We start from the raw sequence: 25,554 nt of genomic DNA, 5'->3' as shown, positions 1-25,554 counted from the left end.
GCTTTTTGATGTCTGGGTCATGTCTGGGTTGTGTGAATGCGTCTGTCGGCCAAGTGTGTGTGTTTGTGTGTGTATCTGGATATATGTTCTCTATATGTAGAAACATAAGCATGCTTGTTAAAAACAGCATAGTCGTATTTTGATTCTAAAGAAAAGATTTCAATCAAACCTTAAAAATAATGCTGGTTAATCACTTTCTGGGTGGAGTTTGCATGTTCTCACTGTAGTCTGCAGGTTTCCTGTAGATACTGAAGTGCACTGGGTAAGTTGTTGCCTGTAATTTGACTGTAGTGGGGAATAAGAGAGTGTTTAATATCAGTGTTACTTGGATAAGACATCCCCCTGATATGTTGTGTTTGTTGGCAGATACCGGGAACAATTCATGCTCTGTTGAGTGATAATGATTTATCATCCAGCCATTTTGGGAGCTCTGGTTAAAGAAATGGAGGAACTCAGCACTTTGGTTCACACACTAAACCCCTCAACACTCCCGAAATTCCAAAATGATTCCTGTATTTGTTTTGACGATAATGCCCTGAAGGGCACTTTGACTTCGGTACAGTAATATAAAGTGACAGCCGACTGTTGAAGTGCTAAACATGACAGTGTTTTTTAGGGTGAAAGCTGAACTTTATGGCTGCTTATATATTGACAGTGGAAAAATTTCACATTTGTAAGTATCGAGATGTGTTACCCAAACCTTTGCAATATCAGGTTTGACAGCTCTGGCTCCACCTGACCGTGAAGCCAGCAGTTCAACGTCCTCCGTTACATTAATCTTCACCGCAGCAGATTGCGAGAGAACATTGTTCCTCTTGCGACCGTCTGCTTTTCTCAGGCTTGGAGAGATGCTGCTGAACAAACTCCTCCGGTTCCTTATTTTACCAGTTGTGACGTCTCATCAGGGAACATGAGCAGACACATTTGTCTCATTTTCCACAGCGGCTACGAAAACAAATCCTTTAAATCTATTATAGTTTATTTACTGGAAACGCACACAGATAACTAAAATAAGCACGGTTTGTCAGCAGCAGCTGTCTAATGTTTACACACAACTGTCCATCAATTCAGTACGGCTTCATTCTCACCAAGTCGACAGTTGTAATCCCATTTCTTCTTTGTTTGCCTCCTGTGTATTTAATGTGCCGCAGCAGAGGTGGCTGTAATGATTCAACAGGCTCTATTCAGGGTTGCACCTGCACCCACACAGCTCAACCAGTGAGTTATTGTTCATTACCACACAGATGTTTCTCAGGACTGTTACAGTGATGTGGGAAGCAGGTGTATCCCGTAGAATATGGCTGCTTGGGGAAACACTCGCCGTTGTTAATGCTCCACTAATTGTCGCTTTTGTGAAATATGGGCGGGAAAAGGCAGTCCCACACCTTTGTGGTTTGATGTCTGGGAGAAATCCAGACACCTCAACAACTTTGTCTTTTTGTGTCTCTTCGTGTTTTTGCGTAGAGATTATTTTACGCTGCAGATCGTGGGGGTGTCTGTTAGTATTCAGCTTTGATTCAAGCTGGCCTTTGTATGTTGGTTTGAAACGAACTCCCCCTCTCTCTCTCTCTCTCTCTCTTTCCACCCCTCTGGCATTTTAGAGAGGCAGCTGCTGTCTGGTTGTGAAGAGGTGCCCTTGTTGGGCCATGATGGGGCATGCACGGTGCCAGGCAGGGCACACAAAAAGGCCGTATTGTGAGCAGGCTGAGTACACGTCTCGGACATGACGGCTTGATCTCAATGGCAGACCTTCTTTAACTATAAAAAAAACTTAAAAAAAAAAAAAAAACCTATCTGGTATGTGTGTATTGAATGGCCCCTGAATTGAAATGTTTGACACCTCTGATCTATGGTATCGGCAGTATCAACACTCTCAGGCATAAACACACAGCACGGAACCCAACTGACTGTAGTAAAACACTCTTTTGTGCTCCTAATGACAGCTGTGAAACTTTTCCTCGTCGCTGTCTGACAACAGCAAAAACATCTCGGTGGAACATTGTGATCATTGAAGTGGAGCAAGAACATCGGCTGGAGACTGACAGGTCGATATTTTCAATCCCAAGAATGAAAATAACAGTAAAATTCGAGGTTTATGAAGAGATTTGTTGCTCTCAAACAATATTTGTCTTTAAGAGTTGATATAGCGAGTGGAATTGTCCTCAGATGCTCAATGATCAATAAAGTGATCAGTTGAGCATTTGATATCGCTGTAGGGGAAGATGAGAAATTAGACAATGTTTGGAGTGTGCTTGTTCTGCTTCGTTTCTGCTTTTTCAAGAGAAAATCATTGCTTTTGCTTCTTGGAAAAGGTTTGAAATGCTTCAGTACTCTTTTTGTAAAATGTGAGATGAAGTCGGTGGAATAATGACAAAACTGGTATTTGAGAAAAGAAGGAAAATCAAGTGAGAGGAGACAGCTGGCAGGCATCGTCTCACTGTGAGAGACGCTGTATCTAATCCGCGCTTTTCCAGAAAGTGTTTTTAATAGTTCTAATCATTAAGCTAATTTCCCGGCCCAGATGTTACATTTCCAGTACAAACACATTTAATTCTAAAACACCAGATAAAAGGAGACATTTTTTAAAAACTGGCAGAGTGTTTGTTTAGGCTTATCTCATGTGGCTCTGCCGGCAGTTATTGCTTTGTTTACCAGCTGTCAAATGGAGCCTGAACCATCAGGCGCTGTTTACTCACGTAAAACCGAACCTCAGCTCGAGTGGGCATGCGAGAGGCCGACGGGCAAACAGGAACCGTTCAGTATTTACTCTGGCTTTAGCGGTATTCGAACCATGCAGTCAGAGCAGTCACATAAAGATTGCTGACTGTTTGAGTCATCTGTTCACTGAATTAATGTTTCAGTTTGTGTTTTTGAGACTGATCCTTGTGGAAACTGAGACTTGAAGTTGTTGACTTGGCTCATTGCCGTTATGAAGAGGATGTGCTGCTGAAGAATGTCGAAAACCCCACTTTGAGCGTCCGTTTACACGACGACGAACACAACTTTTTGAAAATGCTCCGACTCCATGGAAACAGGTGGAAATCAGAACTTTATAGGAGATCCATTTTTCCTAATTTCTATATCTCAGAGTGAAGCCCGCAACAACAGATTAAATTCACCTCTTGTTCTTTAGAATACATTAATAGTATTTACTTGAATCAGGTCAATCCTAAACGGTTTTGTTGCACATTTTCTCCTTATAAACCTGGCATCTATATAGCTAAAGAAGCATCAATCTTTATTTTCTCCTTGCTGAGAACTGAAAGTGATAGAAAGGCTGTCATGCCCACATGACCCACCTGGGCTCAGGTGACATCCGTAGATCCACTCGGATCGCTCCCTGAAGATTCGCATTTAAACTTCGTCCACACCACGGTTGACCCTACACAGATGTGCACCTTGGCCAGAGGTTTTACTGCGATCTATATATACTGTTGAGTGTGTATGCGTCGGTTTTATGTCCGGCTCTCATTTTACCGCTGCGGGCCTCACATCAAGTCAGATTTATATGAGTGAACGCCGTGTCCAGATCGCATGACTTCTCATCCAAGTCCTGCAGACACCTCCGTCAACTTGCTTTAATCGGCGCCTCTGAAGAACCTCCTGTTCTCCTTCACATTCGACTCCTTTTATAGATCTGTGTGTGTGTGTGTGTGTGTGTGTGTGTGTGTGTGTGTCCTGGAGCCTGGATGTAGGTGTTATGAGGGAGATAAGTGTGCGCGCCAGCGTGGTGATCCAATGAAGGGCTGAGGAGAGGCAGCGAAGCACATGATCACTTGAATTCGTGTGTGTGTGTGTGTGTATGTGTGTGTGTGAAAACGTTTGGCTGTTGTTGAAGTGTGTGTGGTTGAGCTGTGAGGCCAGAGCGAACTCTCGGCCGACTGTCTGCCACCACACGGGGGTCATCCACAGTTCAGAAAGGCACAATTGTTTTGCCTGCGCAGCTGAAAAACCTTGAAAAATCCATTTTGGTTGGTTGGATCTGGGTTTCAATTCGAGCATCTGGATTAGTTTTGCACACTCGCCTCCTCATTTAGAACACTGCCTGACTTGAGTTCAGATCTTTTTAGCTTTCTAAATCAGTGGCAATTACTGTATATGATGTTGAATGGGGTTTAATTGAGAAGCAAATCATACAAATTTTTTTTTTTTTACATTTGTCATGTCCATTCTGCTGTCACTCTGGCTTTCAGAATTTCTGATCGACTTCGAATCAAGATGCACAGCTGAGATATTTCGGCATGGCTGCCATTGAGTTTTTTTTAATTTAACAGCTTGTGTAACTGTAAGTGTAAATATTGCATGAAGAATCTACAACATCTTCATCAGAAATGTTGATAAAGGTCTCAGAGTCTATACTTGGCCTAAAAAAAAAAAATGTTTTGCTCTGCTGTCACTTCTGCTCAGATTCATCCCATTCCCGTTTCTATTCCTCGCTCCTTTCTTTTGTCTGTCTGGAGATCTGTGTGTGTGTCTGTGCCGGCGCTCATATCATATGCAGCAGTTGTTGCGCCCTTGCTGCCTCCAACCCCAGAGGGTTTTCAACTATGCAGAGGTTGCTCCAAGACGGGGGGGGGGGGGGAAAAGGAAAACGACCTGAACGCCAGTCATCTGAGCGTGAATGTCAGCGGACGGCAGAAGACGAGAGCAGACTCTGAAGTCAGATGAGACGGGATCAATGGATTCAAAACCCAAAACCCTCGTGTGGGCGTTTTGTCAGTGGCGCAGGAGATTAGTGACTGTTGGGTGACCTTTAAAGAAGCAGTATGTAAGCTGATGGTTAAACCATTTATATGTGTGTTGGGCGACAATGGAGAGTCTTCTTACAACTGGGAACTCAGAAAGCTGGAAAAAACCCCATGTAGAACACATTTACTGTAAACCGACAAAGGTGCAGCTCTGAAAACCTTAATTATGGTGATTATAGTCTCTGGTGAAAAAAATTATGTATGATCTTATGAAATGAAATATTTTTAAAAACTGCATCGTGGGTTTTTCTGACATAAGTGGAAATGAATCAACAAAGCCTTTAAATATTTCCACTCTCGTCTAATTATAGGAAAAAATAATCTTTCCTAATATATTGTAAAATTCTGAGTTGTGTCTGATTTATTCTGAGGCTGATTTAGTCCTGAATACCTTGCTGAGTACAGTTTCTCACATGGAAGCAGAGACGACGTCGTGTTGAATGTGACTTCCTGTGTGAAAAGCTTCTTTTCCTCACATTTTTAATTCACCAGATATCTGAGTATACTGATAACAAGACGCCCGTAGCACATTTTTAAATGTTTTACTCTGAAGTTATTGTCTAGTTTTTATTGGTTCATGGTGCACAGAGTGCCTCGGTGTTTCTGGAAAACCCGTCGAAGAGACGGAATAGTGAAGCGAAGCGAGCGCTGAGCGAAGCCTTGAATCCCATCCACCCGTTTGAACCCAGACTCCAAGAACAACATCTGTCGCCCTCTGCTTTCCATACATTAATCACGAGGATGTTGGGCTTAATTTCTCCTCCACGGTGAAGCGCTCTCTCTGAGGTGGCCCACTTTAATTCACAGACCGGCTCGCAGCGCTCGCTTGTCTTCTCTGTCGGCCAAAGGCTTGTCAGTGATGTAAAGTGTGTAACTCTAACAGTTGGACCGGTTCTGCCTCGCTCAAACCCCGGAGTCTGTGTTATATCTGAATCAAGTCGCGTCTAATATGTTGGGTTTAACTGCGGCTCAGACAATGAGCGCATTGTTTTCGGTGATGGACTTTGTGTCAGTAATTTACACATCGTGCATGCGTGCATGCTCCCAGCCGCTACCGCGCATCAGATGAGTGTGTTGTCTGACCATCAGAGATCCACCAGTCAAGTTTAGACGTGCAGGTATGTGAGTGTAGAGGTGTACAGTGGAAAGCTTGGATTGATGGCGTGTGGGGATCCCTGCCTTCCCTGTATGGGGGAACGACTCATTAGATGATTTACATTTCTCTGCATTGTGCTTTTCCCATGTTTTTGGAGGCAGGGCGGCAGTAGGCGGTGGATGGAACTTGGACTGCATGCTTCTGAGTGTCATAACAATGTATCTGTTACAACAAGCAGCGATAAATCCCGGCTCCCTGACCCAGTCCGTCCAAGGCTGTCGCTTTCTCGTCTTTCTCCGTCTCTATCCCCCTCTTCTCCTGTCCTCGCGTCCTCTCTCCCCTTCTCACAGGCCCTTGATTGTTTGAAATAATTCATGAGGCCTATCAGGAATCTCGGCGAGTGGGAAGGTCATTTACAACTCAGCCCACGCTGTGCTGGCTGGATGTGACACGTCTCCGTGTTTACGTGTCCGGCTGTCAGTCAGGCCTGCCGTAATGGCTTCCTGCACGCCGAGGCATTTATCTAATGAGGGCTGACAGCAGGACGCTGGCTGAAACACGGGTGTGAAATTGAAATGTTTAATGATGAGGAAGGCCATTTTTGTTTCATGATATATTGATTTTATTTTTTTTTTTTTAATGGAGTCTAGTGCATCGTAATCCATGCAAGTCCAATTTGAACAATGGAGGCTTGTTGATGTGCCCAGGGGTCATGACCTTGCATAACGGCCATGATAAAAACAAGAAACACAGTGTTGGCATAATGATGAACTGCATTAAGTTACGACCAAACCAAATCATGCTTCTCGACCTCGTCCTCCAGGTTCGTCACGCGCTTCATCGAGCTGGACGGCCTCACCTGCCTCCTCAACTTCCTGCGCAGCATGGACTACGAGACGTCGGAGAGCCGCGTCCACACCTCCGTCATCGGCTGCATCAAGGCCCTGATGAACAACTCGCAGGGCCGGGCGCACGTCCTCGCCCACCCGCAGAGCATCAACACCATCTCGCAGAGCCTGCGGACGGAGAACATCAAGACCAAGGTGGCCGTGCTGGAGATCCTCGGCGCCGTGTGCCTGGTGCCCGACGGACACAAGAAGGTGCTGCAGGCCATGGCGCACTACCAGAAGTACGCCGCCGAGAGGACCCGCTTCCAGGTAGAGAGCGCATAAACAAAGCATGCACAGTGGAACATACAGGCACATATTGAAAGAGCTTTTTGCCCGAGACGAGGGGGGCAGACAGAGATTAGGGGACGGCGCAGACGTAATATTTCAGAGTAATACTTGGATAAATCAAGCTGTGGTCATTTTGATAAGTTGGAGACCCGCGCTGTGGGAGCTCAGACGGTTGGCCTCGGGTTAGGTCAACACGCCGATGGTATTAAAGGCAGGTGGGGACATGGAGAGTTATGGCGGTCACGCTATTTGTGGTGTTTTAGCGACTAGCAGGACTGAGTCAACGAGCCACAGCTCACACGTCCTCCTGGGGGTTTGTGGTAAATCACGCCGCCTCGGGCTCGGCTAACGCGGCAGGAGCTGAGTGATTCAGAACTTACAGGGCTTTTTAATGTTGCTTTGAGTTATGATTAAGTTGCTGGAGTGTGTCAGAGGTCAGTTTTGGAGGCGACGATGGGGGGGGGGGGCGGTGCGAGAAGTGAGAGCAACATTGTGTTAAAACAAACCCAGTGATGACAAATGATCTCCGCCTGATGAATGGAGCGCTGTGGTGTAGCCGAGGTCTGACCAGCCCTCTGGTTTGTCCCCACTCTCCAGACGCTGCTGAACGAGCTGGACAGGAGTACGGGCCGCTACAGAGATGAAGTCAACCTGAAGACCGCCATCATGTCTTTCATCAACGCCGTGCTCAACGCCGGAGCCGGAGAGGTTGGAACATCAGTCTTATACACTGTAAACAAAAACAAAGTTTCACTGCTGGAGTGATAACCCAGCATGCAACCACACAATTCTTCTTAAATGACTTCCAGTGGAGATGCTAAATCGAGGGTATCAAATACATTTCAATTTAGATGCCACATGCAGCACATTTTCATCTCAAAATAGTGCCATGAAAACCTTAAAGTTAAACTTGAGTTTTTCTGTTTTGTGGCACAACACAAAAGATTACAATAACTTCAACAAAATGCCACTTTAATGATCCTTTCTGGTAGAAAACACTGAAATGTCCAAAAAACATGCCATGTTTTTTGGACATTTCGCTGTTTTCTACTGCCTTATGCTTGTTGTTCAGGTTTTGTGATATCTTATCCCACACTGTTACAACCTCTTTTCATGTCTTCCAGGACAACTTGGAGTTTCGCCTCCACTTAAGGTACGAGTTCCTGATGCTGGGCATTCAGCCCGTCATCGACAAGCTCCGGGAACATGAAAACGCCACTCTGGACAGGTGAGAGATCAATACACTGCTGTGCAGACACTACATATCATATTATCATATCATACCACCTTTTGAGTCTGAGAACTGGGAATGATTCTGACTTGTAATCAGAGTTAAAAATAGTGAAATTTGAGCGTTATTTCTCTCTGTTCAGACATTTGGATTTCTTTGAAATGGTGCGGAATGAGGACGACTCTGAGCTGGCCAAGAGATTTGATCTGGTGAGTGCTTTACTACAAGCATTACTCTTAGATGACAGTGTTATTATGGTAATCTTTGGTGGTGATTTCCTGCTTTTATTTTTCCCCTCAAACAGGTCCATATAGACACAAAGAGCGCCGGTGCTATGTTCGAGCTTCTCAAGAAGAAACTGAGCCACACAGATTCTTACCCACACCTCATCTCCATCCTCCAACACTGCCTGCAAATGCCCTGTGAGCAAGCAAGACGACGCCACGTTACTGCTTGAAATGAGCACCAAGTGCATGTCAGTGGAGCTGGAGAGGATTGAATTCGTTAACTAACATCTGAACGTACCTGTGACCCTGTAACCAGATAAACGTGGAGGCGGCAGCCTGCAGCACTGGCAGCTCCTGGACAGGATCCTCCAGCAGATCGTCCTCCAGGACGACAAAGGCGAGGACCCCGACGTCGCCCCTCTGGACAACTTCAGCGTGAAGAACATCATCCGCATGTAAGTGGAGTCTCTGGGGCCCCTCGGCCGAAGCAAAGAGCGCGCGGGATCGGCTTCATGCGCACCGTTTACGGTTTACATTCAGAAGTGTTTACAGATGTGCCTCCGGATTTACAGATGTGCGTACACATTCACAGATGTGCGTACAGGGTTACACATGTATACACAGATTCACACATGAGTGCACAGATTTGCGGGTCTTTATACGCATTTGCAGATCTTCTTACACATTTTGTAAACCTTTACGTATCTATAGATATGTTCGGATTTTTTCTGATCATACACATAAACATTTGATGCCAGATCAGCACGTATTTATAAACCCCTGTGCCCATTCATTCAAACAATATGAAGAATACAGAAATGTTTTCATGCTTTTATGGATGCTGCACACAGATGTGTATATCTGTGGGGTTTTTTTTTGTACACTAGCTGATTTTTGTTCATATTTTGTATACAGGTCTGTGTACGTGTGTTTAGATCTATCCACATAAACAACTGTACATACAAATTTGAAAGCCTGTGTGCACATTCCTAGAAGTGTGAAGGCATTTTTATATCAGTTTCAACTTCTGCAAGTGTGCATGAAGCCCAAAATACACATAAACTTGTTTATACACTTATGCATGTGTCTTTACAATCAAGGTCTAATTTACTTACTTTGCACACACGCTGAGATTTGTGCATGCAGTTTATGACTTGTGAACACATTTCCCATTGGCGCACCTCAATCCACATTGGATTGCCTTTGTTTGACATGCTTGCAAGTATGATCATCTTATATATTGTGTGCACACGGATTTTACACCACGTTCACTGAGGCCTTTACAGATGTCGTTATTGCGACTTGAAAAGACAAATTTCCTCAAATATTACATATTTTAAAGTCCAGAAGCAAACCTTTATAACTTACCCAACTTGTCAGTTTATTTGAGAAGAATTTTGTTGTGAATGAATCCAATCAGCATGAATTCCAGCGGAGATCAAAGGCGGAATGAAATTCATGTGAATTAATGTTTTAATGACAGGAGCTTTGCTGGAAGATGAGAAAAGCACTAGAGTTTTATCAGGTGTTTGTTTCGATTCCTTTAATGGGGGAAAGAGATGGAACTGTTGTGCACAGGTGTGTCGAGTTCAGCTGCAGCCCTGGAGGAGCTGCCTTTGTTTTCCCTCCGGACCGGAGCGGGGGAATGCGATTGCACAGGAAGGCGAGGTGATGTGACGGTGGCGGCGGGGGGCCGCCGGCCCGCTCGGAGGAAGCCTCGCTGTGAGCGCCAGTCAGCGTGAAAGCGGAAGCCAGAGATCAAAAGGAAATTGCTCTAATCGCGTTAAGGGGGCCGGGCGGCCCAGTCAGCCATGTTTAGGTGCGGCGAAGCGGGCGCTCGGCTTGGCGGGGCAGACAGTGGGGAGAAGTAATCAGTTTCCGAGTGAAAACCGAGCACTGGGGCTCGGAGGAAGGGCTTCTTGTATATGTTGTCACGGCCGCAGTCTAAACCGTCACTCAGAGAGTCTCGTTTCTTAAGCGATCGCTGACATTTGCTGGTTTTCATGGTCGGGATTTTCAAACTAATCTGGGCTCGGAAGCCAAAGTCTGCAGACTGTGTTTGTGTGTTGGGAGTGTTAAAAGGTGCTTTTCAGGTTTTGTGTCTTTTAAATACATTCGGTTCCCGCTTCTTCCACCGTTTGACTTGAGGTTTTGTGTCTGACATGTCTTCTCCTCATCTTTCAAACAGAGCCAAGCATTGGTGATGAATGTGTTTAGCTGGAGAGATGAAAGCACCGTAAAGCACGTAGCGTGGTAAACCTTGGCCCGTGCTCACTCCCGCTTTGTTCCTTAATTTATCCGCCATTGTTTCTGCAATCAGCAGCGTGCCCTGGAATGTAATTCTTTCCATCACCGAACCCGAACGCCGCACATCTGAGCAGGGACGTTCATTACGATCTGTCGACGATCCATCACAGCCGTCAGAGCCACGCAGCTCCACCGGAGCCTCGTCGTGTTTCCATAAACTCTCTTTAAAGTAAATTACACCTGGAAAAAGAGTTGCAGAAACTGCGCTCGCCTCACCGTCTTGGCTGCGCGCCTGACGCCTAAAACAGCGAAAGCGCACGTCTCGGCCGGGCTGTGGTGGTAATAGGGGAAGGGCACGTTAAAACAACTGTTAAAACAACTGGCAGACAAAGTCGTTCATCATCCGCGGTCACCGTGACGGCGGCTCTGACTGCTCACACGTGTGCCGGGCCCCAAAATTAACACTTTCATGCAAATTACGTTTTTTCCGCAGCAAAAAACTCTTGATTGTCTGACAGTTGCTGCAGTTTTAGCGATCTGTGGCGCTGTAGTCAGTCAGTTCCTGATGAAACTCAATGGTTCTGTTCATAAAAAAGCAGATTACTACTTAAACACGGTTGTAATTTGATGTATTCCTGTATTTCCTGCAACACTGAATTTTCTCCTGTCCTCTCACCCCTAGTCAAAGCTACCACCGAAGCTCAAGGTTTCATTTTCAAAGATTTCTTCACCTCAATAATTATTAAGTAAAACAAATCCCAATATTAATAATTTTTGTGCCTTTTACTTATGTTTTTACTCAGGAACACTCACATCTCTCATTTTGTGGTGTAACAGATCACAAGCATCTTTCTTGGGCGATGTAATTTTCGACTTTACTGTGACGAGTCCTGGTTCGAATGCATCTCTGCGTTGACATTTAAGGAGATTTACCGCTAAGTGTTACCACAGATCACTTGAGATGTGTTACACCACCTTCCCCAAATACATGACAAACCTACTTATATTTGAACACCCTGAATAACCCCTAACACGGAACTGAATTCAGCTTGAAGCATTTATTATACTAATGTTGTACAATGACAGCTAAAAACCAGTGCAACAACCCAGTAATGCTGAGTCTGGAGAGTTTGATCAGACAGATCTCTGGGTTACATTGCATTTAACCCCCGCAGGCGATTCCCTTCCAGGCTTTGCTCGTTAATGTGTGGATTGCCCTTCACAGGTTGGTCAATGAAAACGAGGTGAAGCAGTGGCGCGAACAGGCCGAGAAGTTTAGAAAAGGTAAGGCTGGTTCAGCCTCGCATGAATGCGCCGACCAACTCTCTGTGGGACGGTGAACCGTTTCTACCTCTCGTCTGCACAAACGCTCAGATCACGGAGAGCTCCTCGCCAAGCTGGAGAGGAAAGAGCGGGAGTGTGACACCAAGACCCAGGAGAAGGAGGAGATGATGAAGACTCTGAACAAGATGAAGGACAAGCTGCAGCGCGAGGGCGTGGAGCTGCGCTCGGCCAGGGAGCAAGTGCTGGACCTGTCGACGCGCATCAACGACATCGCTGTGAGCTCAGCTGTTTTTTAAATATAATGTGCATTTTGATAAACAAAAAGAAGAAGAAGAAAGTTTTTTTCATTGAGAATGTAAACGTGCTGACCTTTGATCTCCTCGTCCTCCAGCAGGGTGGAACCGTGTCGTTCCCGCCTCCCCCTCCCCCGCCCGGCGGCCCAGCGGCTCCGCCTCCGCCGCCGATGACGGGCGGCTTCCCCCCGCCCCCGCCCCCTCTGCCTTTCAGCTGCCCGCCCCCTCCGCCGCCGCCTCCGCCGCCCGGGGCGCCGCCTCCTCCACCGGGAGCCCCTCCCATCTTCGGAGCCCCGCCCCCTCCCATCCCGTCCTCGTTCAACTCCATGGGCACCATGCGCTCCAAGTCCATCCCTCAGCCGTCTCACCCGCTGAAGTCCTTCAACTGGGCCAAACTGGGCGAGGTGAGTCGGTGTTTCAGTCAATCAAGAATATTCCAACCATTATCTGAAGCGACAATAGATTCATGAGTAGAATTGGGTTCTTCAGTGTGATGAAGTGATGCTTTTTGGCCTTTTTAGACTTTGCACTTTCAAACACCTCGCTCCAGATTCTGGAATCCTTTTGAAATTTTGTTAAAATTCTTTTTTTTTTTTCTTTTGGAGGATATTTTCCTATATTTTTGTCATTAAAATTGGATTTATTTTGAGATTAAGGTAATTTTTGGTTCTGATTGTTCACATTCTTAGATTTCTTAAAAATGTGTGCCACAGCAAAGAGAAACTTAAGATTTTATGTATGTAATGTTCTGTGTTCTCACCATGTCACCTTTTTCAGCCATTCGAATTTTTATCTGTTTTTTTTTTTCCCTTCTAACCTTTTTTCATCATTTTGAAGAATTTTGCTTCTTTTCATGTTTTTGTCTCTGTTCCACCCTTTAAAGCAGTGTTTTCTTTTTTTCCCATCTCTTGGGGTTTTATCAGTTTTTCCACAATCGTTTTTCCTTTTTCTTTTTGCAGCTTTTTTCCTTCCCGATATAAGAAGTGTGACTGGCGTGGAGCTTTTATGGTCAGCAAGACAATAACTGAACCCTTCAGTTTGGGCTACACTGTGTAGTTTAAGCACGAGCCCAGACTTTGGTTCAAAGAAAAATATGTGGCTTCACTTGAAAAACACTGCTCGAGCCCCTGATCAATCGACTCCTCTAGTAAAGAACCACCAGAAGCCAAACTGTCTCATTAATGATTTATAAGTGCAATAAAAGAGAAAAAAGATCCAAGGAGCTGAAGACTTTTTATAGTCGCTGTACATTCAGGTTCAGTGTGCTCTTGCACTTGCTGAACTCCCATGAACTGAAATAGCAAGTGCGCTCGAGGTCTTCCACACGGCGAGCGCATCCAAGACCCGCCGCTTGGGTGGTTAAAATAGACCCCGGGGGTCTTTTGGTTGAGCTTCATCGCAGGACAAACTCGAAACATCTGTTCCTGCCTGCTTCGAGTTTAAGTTTGGAAACGGGGGGGATCTCAGGAGGCCGGCACCTTCCACGATAATCAGTGTGTCGATGTTAATTCTTCACGTCCCTCTGCTCGCTTTCAGCACATGATCAATGGCACCATCTGGAACGAGATCGACGACCTGAGAGCCTTCAAGATCCTGGACCTCAAGGACATCGAGAAGATGTTCTCAGCCTACCAGAGACAGCAGGTTTGGATTTTTGTTACCGACTGGAAACACACTTCAGCGCCCACCACTGAGTGCACGAGTGTTTGTTTTGGCTTTTGCGTATCGGCGGACGCGTGTGTGTGACGTGGCCGAGGCTAACGAGAGCAGCGACTCGACGATCGCTAAAGATCTGGAGCAGCAACTCGATCTTATTAAAGTCACGATGCAGGATTTCACAGAAGCTAGCATTGAACCAAAGGACAAGCTTAATAGGATAATGGACGCTCGTGTGTGTTTGTGGTATTACCGTGCAGCACGTAGCAATTACTTCACTCTGTCCCACAAACTTCAGTTGTCATGGGATGAGATTAAATTCAATTCACAGTTTTTAATGGATTTAAGTGGAATGCCTTTATTAGTGTTCAGCCGGTCTCAACCGAAAAGCAATATATAATCCATTTTAATGCATTGCTCCTGTTGGGTTTCTTTATAATGTGTTTTACAGCCCCGTTTAAAAGCTTTCTGACGGCTTCGAGCTCGGCTTCTCCTCGCAAACTTTTATTAAAGAGCAATGGGTCACTTTAGGTTGTTGCTGACAGTGATCTACTGTGAGTGTTTATTTATACAGAGCAGGTTTTTATTGGCGCCGGGCAGCGGTCGAATGCAGATCTCTGCGGACACGGCCGCGCAAACGACGTGAGCCCGTCCCGGCCCTGACAGCCCCGTCTCATTTGGCAAGATTAAATTCAACCGGTCAACTCGGCAGTGTTTACACATGGCATAATTGCTTTTTTTTTTTTTTTTTTTTCTTTGTATAAGCCTGGTCTTTCTTTCAAAACGGCCTTTTTGCTTACATTCGCCCTCCGTAGGATTAGTTACCACAGTCATTTTTCATGGTTTTGTTTTTCCATGTCAAGACACATGTAGATGCAATCAAAAGAACACATTAGAGCAACTACAACCTTTCTGAAAGAAGCACAAAGCAAGACAGAAGAGATTTTAAATGCTTTTTTTTCCCCCCACCTTTTGTGTCGATTTCATGAGGCAGTTGATGATGGTTTTTCTCAGCTTCAGCTTGTAGTGCTCATGGTTGTAGTTCTTTGCTCTAGCCAGCACTTCTGCTTGAAATGCTAATCTTTGCATGTGTTTTCAATTTTTTTGGTGTCTCTCTGCACTCTCCGACTGCCTGCGCAGGACCTGCTCACTAACCAATCCTTCAAACAGGTGAGTTGAAGAAAGCTCTGTCGTCTCCTCCTCTGCACTGCAGCAGCCAGACGCCACTGTTCCGTGTACAAAACCGTAGATCAGGTTAGATCTGAAGTTTCCACCCAGTAACTAGGCCTAAACCGCTCAGGAGTAAATTGATCAAGATATCTTTACACCACATTGTTCTTCAACATCAAAGCCTTATTTTCCAGCATCAGTGATGGAGTTTACCATCAGATAGTAATCAGTCAGCCAGCAGCGTGTTGAATGGTTGTGACTTGATGGCTGTTGGAAGGGGTGAAGGGGCTTTTCCTGATTTTCCTGAACGTGCCCTCGCCGGCTGCGTCTGGCAGCTTCCCGCCAGTGGGAGTTGTCCCGTTAGACCCGCAATGGAAAAACGGCGCTTTCTTTACAAGCGGCCTCCTTTTCGCTCACGTCAGCCACAGAGGAAGCCGCCTCGCACCGTAAATAGAGCAGGTTTAACACGCGGCCTCGACCGCTTGTCTCAAACGTTTACTCTTTCCCCCTTGTGGATTTTAATACTACGGCGGGTGTGAGGCGTGGAAAAATATCAGACCGTCTTGAATGGAGTTCTTCAGCCGTGTTTCCTGTTCCTCGAGGTTTATGGTCTGTCTGCATTGTATTTGCAGCGGTGGCTCATAAAGAGAGAAACCCCTCTCCCGTCTCCCCCCGCGGCCTGCTGTGGATTAGCTCCTGTGACATTTTTTCCACAGCTTTCCTGTCATATGTTTTTACTCACGTTCTGACTGCGACTGCTACCAATCGATGCATTTCTCTCAATATTAGTGAGGAAGTTTGATCTGAGGACAGATTCTGTTTGGCTTAAGCAAAGACTTGTATTATTTAATTACCATATATGCTCAGAAAATCAGCAAATGTCTTACCCAGAATGCATTTGACTCTCCAGCCACTCAAGCTTTGGGGACAGTGTCCCACCCTAAACCCTCTCCTCTAAGCTCCGCCCCCTCCTAATCCTTTATTCCTCTGTGTGCAGAAAGAGACGGGCTCCATGGACGACATCTACGTCAGCACGCGGAAAGTCAAGGAGCTGTCGGTCATCGACGGCAGACGTGCTCAGAACTGCGTCATCCTGCTCTCCAAGTAAGACGTCCGTCCGAACGGAGCTGGCGCACAGCTCCATGGCGGCACGTTATTATCCTGCCGTGTGGCCAGGGGTCAGAGGTCAGAGCTTTTACTCAGGGCAGGCGAGCGCCTCCGACGTCTCACACACCGCAGATGACTTCTTAATGGACACACGGCGACATCTGCCAGTGTAAAGGCCATCTGTGTTTCCACTGCAGTGAGGGACACAACATGTGTTTCTGTCTGGCTGACAAGCTTCAGTCGGCTGCGTTATAGATAATATTGGCTTTAAAAATGGTAGAATCATAAATGCAATTATTTTATTAATTTCTGAAATCGGCAAGATGCTTAAAGTGTTCAGTTTGATTCAGTTTTCAAAGAAAGTACGTCAATGTGTGGAACGTGTTTTGTTAGTTTTTGTTCCACTTCAAGTTTGTCATGTTTCGTTTCACTTCAGTTCATCTCATTCTTTCTGTTTCTCTTCATTGTGTTTCGTTGCACATCACTGCGGTTTGCGTTTTCTTTCACTACGTGCTTTTTGTTTATATTTCTTATTTTCACTTATGTTTTCATACTTTTGCATTTTTTTTTTGTCTATGTAACTTTATGTACTCCTAAAATAACCACAGAAATGTCTGGACAAATAGAATTTTTGCCCTTTGCTTGATAGGTTGGGGGGCCAAGTTGGAGCCTCTTGCGGGCTGGTTTTGGCCCAAGGGCCTTATGTTTGACACCGCTGCTTTACAGCGTTACAAGGTGGCTGTCAGGTCACATTACAAGGCCTTAAGAGTGAATAGATGACACGATATTCAAGACCCCCTGAAAATGACCCCCTTTCAGGCTTCGACCCACCAGTTGAGAACCGCAGACAATACTGCTAATGCTGGAAAAGATGCCAGAGTTCATCAGGAATTGTTCCTCTGCCTCCACTCTCACTGCATCCCCACCATAATGCTTCAAAGTGCGCTCAACAATGCGGCTTCCACTGGTGTGTGTCATGACAGCGGGGGTCTCGATTATGAATCTGAGCTGAACCCCCCCCCCCCCCCGATCACATCAATACTCCAGCTTCCTGAGTTCTTTGTGTGCCTGACAGAACGGCGGCGCGAGCCCCGAACCCGCTCGCACGTCAATAGCAACTGAGCCCGAGGGAAGACGCGACCCAAACGGGGTCAGCGGCTCGTCAATGAAAGCTTTCAATCACAGACGAACATCGCGTTATTGATCTTAACCACGGAGCGCTGATGGGGCGCAAACAGATGGCGGCGCTCCCGGGCCGTCCTCTCTCCTCCGCGCTGATCGCAATCCCGCCGCTCTCTTCCGTTCACAGGTTGAAAATGAGCAATGAAGAAATCAAGAGAGCCATCCTGGAGATGGATGAGAGAGAGGAGCTCGCCAAAGACATGCTGGAGCAGGTACGAACCGAGTGACGAAGCTACAGCTCATTTATTGAGACTGGCTGGGACGCAACAAGATGTGTGTGTATGTGTGTGTGTGTGTGAGTGTGGAATTGATCGATGAGGAAGGAGAACGTTTGTGTTCTGTTGGTCAAGACAAGCTTCAAGGAGGTCACATGTGCTAATAACCATTTGGCCTGAATATATTTTCCTGACAGAAAAAAATAAAATAAAATCAATATCAGATTAGAGAATAATAATAATAATATCAAGCAACGGTGCTAAATTTTTACACTTTTATGGTGTTGTCTTTGCAGATTTGATGGTATAAGACACTAGTTTGAAGCCTTAAATATAATGAGCTGTGATGCTTGTAGTTTTCAGTGCAATAGTTTTCATCAACTCAGCACCAAGAAGAAAGATGATGCTGGTGTCAAATCTCAAATGCAAAGTTATTATAATCATTCAAGACTGTTGAAACTGTTTTTGAACACAGCTGAAGTGTTAGAGGTGTAGGAAATGTTTTAAAAAGTCTGAAAAACAAGAAATCTCTTCTCCATGATGTCTGTCATCCTTTCCTGTGAAGACTTTTCTGAGAAAAACTCAGAAGATTGTGCAGTAACCACAAAGCTACTGAATCTGTCTGTTTCCCCTTAGATAGAACAATACACTGAGTATGTCCATGTGGAATATCAGCTCTTCTTTCACCTGAAACCTTTTAAATCCGGGTTGTCGGTTTCGTTGCAGCTGCTTAAGTTTGTGCCAGAGAAAAGTGACATCGACCTGCTGGAGGAGCACAAACACGAGCTGGAGAGGATGGCCCGCGCCGACCGCTTCCTCTTCGAAATGAGCAGGTGATGAATCCAGCAGAAAATATCATTATTTCTGTATCACACAGCAGTAAACCTGTATGATACACAAATATATCCCATAAAAAGAGGTGGCAGTCAGATTTTTTTTCAGCTCTTCCAGAAAAAACAGACACGTTTTGTTTAGAATTGGATGATCAGCCAGTCGACCAAAATAGGATGAGATGAGGAGGAAGGAGCTTTTGAAGCAGCGTGGAGGAGCCCACATCAAGAACCAGCCTCGCGCTCCAGAGCCATCCGTCACTTTGGAGGAGGGAGAAGTGGAGATTGCTCTTTTAGGACTGCAATCACATCAGCCAGTGGAGACATTTTCAAATCAGTGCCTCATTTTTTATTTATTTTTTTTTCCATCCTTTCTCAAATGGTGCACTGTTTGTATAAGATAATTAAGCCTTTTCATTTCCTCGGGTGAAATATTAGCCTGTCTGCTTTCTTTCCTTTTCACTGCTTCTCCTTCAGGCCACAGGGATACATCTGGGATTTAGTTAGTTGCCTCACTTTGATGATTTAATATTCCTTCTCTGGGCTAAATTTAACAAACCCATCTGTCATCAGTCCAGGTTAAGGAGAGCTCATTGGAAGATATAAAAACAGATCGAACTCATCTTGTCCAGTTGAGTGACTTCCCCTCTCCTTCCGGTTCCTCCTCAGAATTGACCACTACCAGCAGAGGCTGCAGGCGCTGTTCTTCAAGAAGAAGTTTGCAGAGCGACTAGCTGAAACCAAGCCGAAAGTTGAAGGTAAGGACAAACATGTGGGGGAAGAAGACACATCTGTGCTCATTTACAGAAAGGTTTATAATCAGATTTCGATCTACATACATTGTTTTCTCAGAGTTGACTGAGATCGAAGTGTTGTGTTTTCTGTGAGCTGTCATTAATCCCTTTCTGGAGCAAGTTTCCATATACGGTCACTTCTTGTGTTTCCTTGTTTCTTTCAGACTAATCATTCTAACTTAAAGGACACATCATTTTTCTGATAAAAACACATTTTTTGCAGAGCATTCATGCCATGTGATCAGTATGAGGCAACAGGAATTTAAAATCTTTTTTGAAGGCTTTCTGTCAACCCCATGGTGACAACAGGATGAGGCTGATGCCAAATTACAAGTGCTGAGAAAAATAAACTAAAAACAAGAAATAGTTCTGTAGTGTAAATGACTACATGGATGCTGTCTCACAGGCTCAGAGGCTAATTTGTTACCACTGAATACTTAAAAAAAAAAAAACAGTAAGTTTCTCATATAAGCTGATGCTGAAGCTTTTATTCCACGAGCATTGCTCCACAGTCAAACAGTCCCAGTTCCAGTAACTTTATGAAACCACAAAGAACAAGGAAGATTTGCCCATAACTTCAAAATATTTAACTCTTAGAACTATTTCTAGTTCCCAAACACCTCCCATGCTGCTCGTCTGCTGTTTTTTCTTTGCGCTATGTTTAATTCAGCAAAGAGATTTAAATGATTGGCATATCTTTCCACGCTGTATTTAGATTTCAGACCACACTCCTGTTTTTTTCCAGAACATGTCTACACACACAAAAAAAGGAAAAAAAAAAAAAGCAGGTTTGGTGCTTTTTAGGGGAATAAATGTCTTGGGGCTGCAGGCAGGGTGGAGAAAAGGAGGACTGGTTTTTGGTTTTTCATGGAATTTGTTGACAATAATAACAATTGCGCAACGACAGCGGCTCCTCCTTGAAAGCCACACTTATGAGTAGATATTATCTGAGCTTATGTGATCCGGCCTGTCCTAAAGCGGCGCGCTTTGGACTTGTTTTCACACACAAATGGAGCGGAAGATTAAATTTGGCCGACCATGTTTTTAGGTCATAACCGCTTTCATATTGCAGTTTCGCTCGCCTAACGACAGAAAAACCCGGCCGTTTCACGCCACACCTTCAGAATGTCATCGGCTTAATCACTCCGGCCGGCCGCGTGTTCACAGACGCAGCTTTGTTTAGCGCGATCGGCTGCCCCGCGGCGGCTTCTCCAGCTACCAGGTTGCCAGGGAGGCTGTTTTGGAAATCTGGCGCGTGTTGAGAGGGCAGAGCGTCAGCCTCGCTTCAAACACTTCGTGGCTGGGTGTGTCGCAGCTGAGCTGTCACAGCATCTGTCTGAGCCAGAACTGACTGAAAGATGTTTCTCTCCTGGCGCTGGATGCTTCTCTACGCTCTGATGAGCACACTGCGGTCGTTTTGAGTCCAAAACCGTCCACGAGGGTGAAATAAATGCATCTCCTGATATGTGATGTCGACGCGTAATCCTCTGAACCTTCACAATCTCTCTTGTCATACATTCCCGAAACCGCACTGCTCATCCGTGCCCGTAATAAAGTTCTCATCCCCCTTTTATTATTCGTGTTCCTTCGTCATATCCTGGGGATGATACTGTATTTCCCCCGGACCACCCGGCGCGTTCAATAGCGGCGCTTCTCGGAGACGGAGTGCAGCGAGCAGCCAGGCCTTCGGCAGGAGCCAGAAAAACGGCTCCCATCCCTGCATCGCCGCAGAAAAGCACCGTAACAATAACACCGTGGATTCACTTAATGATTTTCACATTCGCACTGAGGTTTTCCTCGGCGGAGGAGAGGAACCACCTGCACGCTGCCAGACGGGGCTGTTCTCAGGAGGAAAAGAGAAACACAGCGGCGTTTGGAATCTCGCCGCCCTCCCCCTGCTGGGTTATGGATGGATGGAAACACTTGATGGCTTTCCTCAAATAGCTGCCCGGTTGTTGTGGGGGAATATTGATTGCTCATCGTGAAGGATGTGAAAAATCGAAGGAAAGGATGAGATGCCTTTGGACGGCTGAGGTTTCATTTTATGCGCATCTACCAGGGTCTGCGTTCGGAAACAGGATGGAAGAGGGTAGCGGAAGGCCAGATCGTTGCATAATCCGAGAGGTGGAAAGTGCATGCACTCACACATCAGTCACCCACGATATGATCTCTCCAGCTGCATCCTCTTCTCCGTTCTCCGCTTTCAGCCATTCTGAACGCGTCCAAGGAGGTGGTGCGGAGCAAGCGGCTGACTCAGGTCCTGGAGGTGGTGCTGGCCTTCGGAAACTTCATGAACAAAGGCCAGAGAGGAAACGCCTACGGATTCAAGGTGTCCAGCCTCAACAAGATCGCCGACACCAAGTCCAGCATAGACAGGTGGGCCGCCGCTGACATATCAGAATGATGTGTTCTTTGTGGTTTTCAAGTAATATTTCAGTACTTTTTAAGGCTGAAACAATTGCTTTTGAATAAAATGTGTTTTTGTAGAATTCTGCATGGAAATGGTAGCTGCTGAGTTAATCAAATAATCTCACACAGCATCTGTTGTGTTGATCGCGTTGTTGAACCGACAGGAACATCACCATGTTGCACTACTTGATCATGATCTTCGAGAAGAACTATCCCGACACGCTGCACATCCAGCAGGACCTCGGCAGCGTGCCAGAGGCGGCCAAAGTCAAGTGAGTGCACGGCGGTCCCCCCCGGAGAGACATTTGGAGGGACACAGGTTTCCAGATCAGGCCCTGCAGCTGCGATTGGGTCAAAAACACTCCGCCAGTTACATAACTCAGTGGAAGATATTGAATTTAAAGACTAATTGGAAGCACACTGCAGTCAATATTTATACATTATGTATCATTCACACAGGAAATGGTCTCATCTGTGCTTTACAGAGCACTGGGAATATTGTTCACACAGTTTTAGATCGCAATGTATGATCAAAAAACAAAGAACACAGGAAAAAAATAAAAGAGCTGTGTGTATATTAATAATAATGATAATAATATGGACACTCAGACATCCTAAAGTAAAACAGAAAAACACTAAACTTGCAAAATAGTATAAAATCTCATGGGAGTATAATAATGGTAACATTAAAATAGCATATTAAAAAGTAGAAATGAACTAAAACTCCTAAAAATCCTAAAACTTGCAGGAACGTCCATCCTCATAAAATCCCTTTATTTCTGTTTCTCTCTCTTCCCTCAGTTTGTCCGAGCTGGAAAAAGAAGTGCACAATATCAAGAGTGGCCTGAAGGCTCTGGAGGCGGTGAGTTGTCACGCGCTGGCGTCGGTTCTTCTCCCGTCTGTAATTAGGTTTCCGAGCAGTGGCGGGCACGGAGAGTGTTTAAACGCTGGTAATGCTCCACGCTCTGTGACATGGAGCGCCGCCCGGTCACGTTTTTGCCGCCGCGCTCCAGAACAAGTGCTTAAAGTTGCAAATCCAAGTGCGACACGCGCTGACCACGCTGTGTTTTCACCCCCCACCCCCCCCCCCCTTCCTCCTCCAGGAGCTGCACTACCAGCAGAGCAGGACGAGGGAGCGCGGCGATAAGTTCGTAGCCGTGATCGGAGACTTCATCACCGTGGCGGGCTTCAGTTTCTCTGAGCTGGAGGACCAGCTGAGTGAAGCCAAGGACAAGGTACCCGAGAAAGAAAAGCTCTTTAGCTCGTCAGGAACGTTTCTGACTGCTCGCTCGCCCGTCTGCGTGTGTGGCTTCAACCAGTTCTTGACAAATCGTCCACACTGACAGCGAGAAGGAGGAGAATTAGAGAATGCTAAAGAGAGAAACCATAAAACATTTTCGCATCCCTCTCGGTCCAGAAGTGGGATGAATGAGGCAGAGCAGGGGAAGCCCAGCGCTGAAAGATCATCCTGAAATCTCCCTACAGTCCTCTCTTTGTGTTTCATTTCAACTTTTACCACCATGCTTCTTTTTCTTTTTCCCCCCCGACCTCTTGACCTCTCTGGCTCGTCTTCTTGATGTATGGCCAGAAGCATGTAAGCTGAAGATGTCTGTGGGACTGTGGGAATCCTGTAGTGAGGCGGCGTGGAAAAGATTTATTGGAGCAGGTTATTTCATTTGCAGGGCTCCAGGGTTCTGTTGCACATTTAGCATCCTGTTGCTAACGCATAGGAAGCTTTAAAGTCCTACATGCTGTAGCATTACTGCACATATTTACTTTGGAACACTGTCCTTGTTACATGTTGACAACGGATTTTCTGTTGAGATAGACATGCAGTTTTGCATTTCTGATCTGCCATTGAGTCTGTCAGTGAGCTTTCTCCGTTGCCCTGAAGAATGAAGACGGGTGCCACCAGCTGCCCGTTTGATTTCATAGGTCAGCAGATTAAAAAATGGAGTCAAAGGAATCGGGCAGCTGAGCCTCCTCCAGTCTAATTATTTGTTTAAGGGGGAGTTAATTTAAAAAAAAGAAAAAAAGGAGGGAAAGTTGGGATGTTGAAGGAAGAGGATGGGAGGAACAGGGCAGCAGTTTCTCATGTAAAACAAAAGAACCTGTGTTCACTGGCCCAGACTCATTACACACACACACACACACACACACACACACACACACACACACACACACACACAGAGCTGAGTGTGTGTGGAGCTGTTAAGCGCAGCGTCTGACACACTGACTCACTGCCTGTCAAGGCTCTCTGACGCTCCGGCTGGTTTCCAGACAATCTCAAATATGGAAGTACACGTTTCGCCTCTCAGAAGGCAGAGGATGATTGAACAGAGCAGGCAGACTGCTGGGGCTTCTATACATCCGTGGCGACAATATGTGTGTGCACGTGCCTACACACACACACGCACACACACCCAGATTGACGAGACTCTACCACATACATTACAAAGGATTAGCGCTGTCCCAAGGTCAGCGGGGTTATTGGGACAGAGGTTTTTCAGAGGAGGGAAGGGATTTTTTCCTTGATCCAGGGAGATTGGATGGGTTTATATTTAACAGCACACACCCTCACACCGACACAAGATTTACTTTTATATGAAAGAATAAAGCAGCTGCTTTTCACACAGGAAAAAAGACCAAGTAAGCCAGCGAGGTAACAAAAGCAGCACTGACTGCGTACATGCAGAATCAGACCCTGAGGCGTTAAACTGCCACTGCCATGTTCTCAAAGAGTCAACATTGAAATAAGAAAAAAACAAAAAAAATCAATAACCATGTATGTAAAAAGTGGCCACAGTCAACCCAGAAGGTGACAGACAACTTGTGAACAAGAAACTGTCTCTTCTGGCAGACTTTTTATACAGAGAAAACTCCAAAAGCACCCAGAAGACTTTTCCAGAAGGCCGTTAGAAATTAAAAATGGTGAATTGTGATTGCTTAACTTTGTTGATGTGTTGGTTGTTGAGACGATTACCTGCTGGATTGGTTGGTCTGTGGTGGGTTGGGTAGTTTTGCATATGTGGTTACCTGGGTGGTTTCATGTTGGTTGGTTGGTTGATTCCATGCATGGTTAACTGGCTGATTGGGTCGTTGGTTGGTTGGTTGGTTGGTTGGTTGGTTGGTTGGTTGGTGCATAATGTAACCCTAAATGATATGCATTATCAAGGGTCAAGAAAACCCACTATTATTTGTCCTAAAGTCACCACATAACATCATAACAATAGCATTTGAATAATATATTTCCATTTATTTCCTGTTGCTTAGTTTAAAGGTGCATTAAGGAGTGTGCATGTTTTATGCGAAACAACGGCCCCTGCAGGCCTTGGGCGTAACTGCAGCTTAGTGAAACACACGTGTCTGTGGCTTGCGTCCATGTACGTGCATGGAAGAGGGGAACTCCTTCCTCGCTCTTTAAGTAGCGCTTGAGTAAAATTTAAGTTTCTTTTGCCTGGTGGAGTCTGTGCTGGAGCTGTGGCAGTGCTAGAAGCCGGTCTTTTCTTACTTTCTGGAAGATCCATCCTCAATACTGCTCAGTTGTTGCTGCTTAGCATCTGGCGGAGTAATGGCGGACAAAACGAAACCTAAGGAAATCAGGCCAGCGGGAGCGCGCATTACGTCACATCATCTCAAATTCTCCCCCAAAAAATGCTGGTGCCGGACCGGCACTGCAACTTTCAAGTGACAATTGAGCGCTGTTAGAGGTACTTGCAATGAATATGTCAGGGCACACTGTACACGTCATTGAATATTTGTAACATATTTATGGTGGAAAATAAGTATTTTTCAAGTAGAAAAACTCCTTAATGCAGCTTTGAGTTGAGCGACTCTTTCCTGGAGTGAATCACTTGTAGTGTTTAATCAGACGTTACCAGCTTTTC

At 45.6% G+C, this 25,554-nt stretch overlaps 1 protein-coding gene across 7 annotated transcripts in view; it reads left to right on the top strand.

Annotated features, from left to right (window-relative positions):
- The window catches only part of daam2 (dishevelled associated activator of morphogenesis 2), a 99,750-nt gene that overhangs the window by 66,456 nt on the left and 7,740 nt on the right, over nt 1-25,554 (top strand). The window contains exons 7-26 of one of the 7 annotated variants that reach the window (XM_030117732.1): nt 6,668-7,001; nt 7,620-7,730; nt 8,147-8,250; nt 8,396-8,462; nt 8,558-8,675; nt 8,797-8,935; nt 11,410-11,433; nt 11,953-12,011; nt 12,102-12,286; nt 12,403-12,708; nt 13,841-13,948; nt 15,101-15,130; nt 16,128-16,234; nt 17,547-17,631; nt 18,361-18,467; nt 19,134-19,222; nt 21,466-21,634; nt 21,832-21,939; nt 22,469-22,529; nt 22,771-22,902. In XM_030117732.1, the coding sequence (XP_029973592.1) occupies nt 6,668-7,001; nt 7,620-7,730; nt 8,147-8,250; nt 8,396-8,462; nt 8,558-8,675; nt 8,797-8,935; nt 11,410-11,433; nt 11,953-12,011; nt 12,102-12,286; nt 12,403-12,708; nt 13,841-13,948; nt 15,101-15,130; nt 16,128-16,234; nt 17,547-17,631; nt 18,361-18,467; nt 19,134-19,222; nt 21,466-21,634; nt 21,832-21,939; nt 22,469-22,529; nt 22,771-22,902 (2,443 nt within the window). The remainder of the gene's footprint in view (nt 1-6,667; nt 7,002-7,619; nt 7,731-8,146; nt 8,251-8,395; nt 8,463-8,557; nt 8,676-8,796; nt 8,936-11,409; nt 11,434-11,952; nt 12,012-12,101; nt 12,287-12,402; nt 12,709-13,840; nt 13,949-15,100; nt 15,131-16,127; nt 16,235-17,546; nt 17,632-18,360; nt 18,468-19,133; nt 19,223-21,465; nt 21,635-21,831; nt 21,940-22,468; nt 22,530-22,770; nt 22,903-25,554) is intronic. The other 6 variants (XM_030117733.1, XM_030117735.1, XM_030117734.1 and 3 more) reach the window with 6 other exon arrangements.

The sequence above is a fragment of the Salarias fasciatus genome, chromosome 19 (assembly GCF_902148845.1).
Source record: "Salarias fasciatus chromosome 19, fSalaFa1.1, whole genome shotgun sequence".
Taxonomy (NCBI): Eukaryota; Metazoa; Chordata; class Actinopteri; order Blenniiformes; family Blenniidae; genus Salarias; species Salarias fasciatus.
The sequence above is the reverse complement of the archived record's forward strand: the minus strand, read 5'-3'. Positions and strand labels throughout refer to the sequence as shown.